This window comes from Olea europaea, unplaced genomic scaffold (assembly GCF_002742605.1).
Source record: "Olea europaea var. sylvestris unplaced genomic scaffold, O_europaea_v1 scaffold572, whole genome shotgun sequence".
NCBI classification, from domain to species: Eukaryota; Viridiplantae; Streptophyta; class Magnoliopsida; order Lamiales; family Oleaceae; genus Olea; species Olea europaea.
In genome coordinates, this window is record NW_019264058.1 from 291,222 (window position 1) to 295,937 (window position 4,716).

Genomic DNA, 4,716 nt, shown 5'->3' on the forward strand with positions numbered 1-4,716 from the left:
TATTTTTTACAAATGATACTCAAATTTTTTTATATCATACCATATAAAATAATTAAAATCAAAAATAATAATAATAATAATTTGGTATAATTTGTTAAAAAAACAAAAAGTTTGGGATCACAACTACAATTATTCCTTTTCAATTTTGACATTTTTTGACCTTTTTAATGGCTAAGCTAATGGAATTGGACGATAAGGAGTGAATCACACTTCAAACTTCATATAGGTGGGTTTTCCATACATCAAAGGTTGTATTCCGCGTTCAAGGTTTCAAATAGGGACGTTTTCTGCAATTTTCAATAGATAGGGGTACATCACACATCGTCAAGTACGTAGAGGGGTGGTTTTTTGCTATTAAGCCTTAATTTTAGTAATATTTCATTATATATTTAAAACCTTTAACAGACTATTTTGGGTACATTTGATGATGCTTCCATCAAAATCTTTCGTAGAATTGGGTAAAATAATTTATACAGTCATTTCTAAATTTATTAAAAATAAAAACGTGTTTTATTACTTGCTGTCGTTGAAAATAGACTGCTTGTCGGCACGTCAGACATAATTCCAACCTCAACACTTTTTGCATTAACTCAATTGGATCATCACCATCACAAATGTTCAATTTTCATATGTATACAAGAACCAGAGTAAATAGAGTAAAACAGAATCCTCATAACATTACAGTGTCTAGTCCTTGCAGAAAGAAAAGGCATAAACCAGCTGAGCTTCAATTCTATTTCTACCTACATGCAAAAGCTGTAAGCTGGTCCCCTCAATGTACTGTTTAGTCTAGACTAGATGTAGTAAGAGACTCCGGGGACATATTTCCGATCATCCCTCTGGTAGATCTCCTTTGTAAAAATCCAAAATTTTAAGATAAAGACATTCCAATTCAGGCCTGGTTGACCAAGTCTTTGGCGTTTATGAATATTCCATGAAAACCATATGGAACTCTTGATGGTAGCTTCACTATGGCCTGTAATTGCATATTCGTAGTATTAACAATTTGTAGCTCCGATTTCCATTCTTTTTCATCGTGCACGAAGGCCAGAATATATCCGTCTTCCTCCGCTTCACTGTTGGGGTCTCTGGGGAGAAACAGAGGCTCCCCGCCATAATTTTCATCACCATAAAAATACTTACTTACTTCACCAGATAAAAGGTCAACTTTTGCAAAACCAGACACTTTAGGCCATGGCTCAGCAATGGCCAAGTACGCATACTGGGTTTTTCTCCCGAGCTTGTTTCTGTTCACCATTCCTGCCTCTAAATTCACCTGGTCCTCCTCTGATATGATAGGGCTCCTTGTAGACTTGCCTGTCCTCAAATTTAGTCGAATTTCAGACAAGATACTCTTTAAGCCCTCTTCACATTCATTGAAAATGGAGTCAGGTGGAGTCATACATGATCCAATTACGACAATTTCATCACTCTCAGTGTCTTCCCAAGCATTCCAAAGATGAAAGCAGAAGCAATCAGGCACTTCCACCCACTTCATATCAGAAGCATCCTTCGAATACTTGTCCAGCACACCAAACCTAGACATTTTGACCTTGTCATAAACCACTGGTGAGCCACCCCACATCATTTCCGACATCTTGAATACCACTTGCTGATCAGGCACAATCACAAATCTCTCAGTTATTGCAAAATCATGCATCATAGTTGGCTCTTTAACGGGGATTACGACATCATTTGATTTTTCTCCATCTTTAGAAAACCTGAAGTATTTCAAGTGAGGTTTCTGGATAACATCATAGCTCAATGCAAATAGCTCACCGGAAACCGGGTCAAGCTTAGGGTGAGCTATCATGGTGGAGTTAAGCTGGCCATTGAAATTGTATCTTCCAACGGTTTGCAAGTCACCAGAGGGTGTCACCCGTACATGATACGGCAAATCATCTTCAGACATGGCTAATAAGCGGTTATGGAAGTAGACCAAACCTGCGTTGGCCACTCCAGTGCCTTGGCTAGGATCAACGAGGCCACAAAGCCCACGAGCATAAAACAGTAACAATCTAGCTATGCCTGAGTGACCATGTAGTTCGCCAATGGCTTTAGGGAAAACCGGGCAGGATATGGCTCGTTCTTGGACGAGTCTTTTTGTCTCAGTGAATCGGCAAGCATAACTTGCTGATCCATTATTGAATTTCACAGAGTGGATCATGCCATCGCCATCAAAGAAGTGGTGACCGGCAAGGGGCTCGAAAAGTGGATTGGCCCCATTTCGCACGTACACGCCTTGGATGGAAGCCGGGATTGTCCCCTCGACTTGTAGTTTGTGAGAAACAGGCTGTTCCGGCACTGGAGAAAAGTTGCCAGCAATCTGTATTCTTGGGTCTGCTGTCTTGGACAAAGGCTGTTTCAGCTCATGTGCTGTCAGTGCAGTCTCCAGTGCATCTAAAGCCATTGCTGCTGCTCTTTGGATTAAGTTCCATTGCAGCGTGTTATCTTTTTTGAGAACCGTCGTACTAGGAATAGTTGTTGCTGTCGACGATTGCTTTGGCAAATCGACCACTTGTGTTTGCAGAGAGCAGCCTCTGTTGAATAACAAGAAGTTTGAAGTATAGCTCCGGTCACCCACTGTATAGAATTTGGGCTTAACCCATGAATTAGAAGTAGCAGCAGAAAAAGAAACCATGGCAATCTATTAGGTACGCCGGTGTGTGTTAAGAGTGAATTTTGATATGAGAGGTGAGAAGAGGGTGTAATGTATATATAGCCCAGATGAGACCACGTGTTGTATACATAGATAGTGGAATATGCTACTTGTACATAAAAATAGTCCATAAGTGATTATGTGGAAGAAAAATATTGAATGAAAAAGTTGACTCTGTTTTAAACTAACAAGTAATAGAGTGACATTATCTAAAACTTGATTTACATGTAACAAAGTTTTATAAATAGTAGTATTTTTTGTATGGATTGAAGTTTGATATTAGTGAAAAAAAGTGAGACTACTGAAGTCAAAACTTTTTTTCTTTCGTTGTTTTTTACGCTTTAAAAATATAAAATAAAATAAAAAATTGGAAAAATATGGAGAGGTTGAGTGCCAAGAATGTTGATTGGTTGACTTCTACCTGTCTAAATCCCGTGTATGGTAGTAGGATAGCCATTAGGCATCTTAAGATGATATTTGATGGAGATTAAAATTAGATTTTTTAGTAAATTGTGATAGAAGTTTTTGAAATGAATGATTGAAAAGTTGTGAAACCCATAAAAGATATGATTAATATTAATTGTTTGATTTTGACTTAGACTTAAATTAAAATCAAATTTTAATCATAATCAAACATGGGCTATATTATTACAGTAAAAAGAATGTGAGTGTTGGTACGGCCTAAATTATGCCAACCTTCAAAAGAATGTGAATGTAGGCCCAATGGTGTGATGAACATATTATCAACTAAATTTTTAATTGCAGGTTATTAGAAAATATCTTGGCTATATATAAAAGTTACAAGCTTTCTGTTGAGAATATTTGAAGAAAATATTGAATAATCATTTTAAGAGGTATGAAACATTCTATTAATATTTAAATTGTCACAGCAGGAGTCTACAATGTAAAACAATTGACGAGGAAAGTTTTTATAATTTTTAAATCAAAATTCATGTGACAAAAGAGAAAAAAATAATAAAAAACTTGCTTAGGTTTGGTAGGTGTTTAATTTATAAGCAATTTTTGTAATATTTTTTCTTCACACATTTTTATATATTTTATAACCATCTCTCATTTGTAATCATTTAAACTATAGATAAATCCAATATTTTAATAAACTATAGAGGTCACTGGTAGCACTATTCAAATTGATTCGGGTCAATAACTGGAGTTTCAAGATTAGATAATGCTAGATATACATCCACTTTTTTACCGAATTCTTTACCTACACACACAATAGGATGGTGGGTCTCACACGCCGGAATTTTTAAATGCACACGGGCCCGAGTGTATGTGAGAGTAGGTAACCAATTCGGTAATCCAAATTCGGTACATATATATTTATCCTTCAAAATTTGCTCAGTTTTAGTATTTTTTTTCCTTCAAAGTTGCTTAGGTCTACTACATTTGCTCATCGAAGTAAATTTGAACAAAATTTTATCACGTTCAATTATTAGTTAAGTTTCAGCATTTTAAAATGTATACTGTATTAATTATATAGCTTCTGATATCAAATTGAATTTGCATTTAATCAAATATAGAGTAGAAAATTGTGACTGAAGTTTTTGAAGATTAACGAAATTAATTTTGAATAAGATAACTATCAAAGATAATCAAACAAGAAATATATTTGAGATGAAATAATTAAAGTGGATTTATAAAATTATAACCAATTGGCATTAATTCATCTTCATCAATCCGTATATCTAATAATTTGAGAGGATCGTAGAATTTACATCGGACTAATTTGATCAATCAATATTGTGAATCCGGAACTCGATTGACATTTAAACATTCTATTTATTTCTTTTCATAGTCCATATCTGCATTGATAATTCTTTCAATAAATTTTCACATTAAAGTTGAACCCACTGGACCGCATGGAAGAGTATCTTCGTAAAGAATGTCATGAGTGGTGAAAGGACCGTGCTATACGTACATAATCATCTATACAATCGTTTACACCCCACTCACGTCATTAAGGTGGGGACCACAGCTCGGCATTATTAAATACACGCAGGGCCCGCGTGTTTGTGGGGAGGGGGGGGGGGCATGCC

The 4,716-nt window shown here is 35.8% G+C and overlaps 1 protein-coding gene across 1 annotated transcript; it reads right to left on the bottom strand.

Moving 5' to 3' along the window:
- Positions 1–598: 598 nt before the first annotated feature.
- Positions 599–2,708, bottom strand: LOC111389266 (9-cis-epoxycarotenoid dioxygenase NCED1, chloroplastic-like). The gene has a single exon (XM_023014180.1). It carries the CDS (start codon positions 2,639–2,641, stop codon positions 893–895), a length of 1,749 nt encoding a protein of 582 aa, XP_022869948.1. The 5' UTR covers positions 2,642–2,708; the 3' UTR covers positions 599–892.
- Between the last annotated feature and the right edge of the window lie 2,008 nt (positions 2,709–4,716).

Excerpts from the sequence above, each read along its gene's own strand:
- LOC111389266 (XM_023014180.1), bottom strand. The coding sequence starts at position 2,641 with ATGGTTTCTTTTTCTGCTGCTACTTCTAATTCATGGGTTAAGCCCAAA.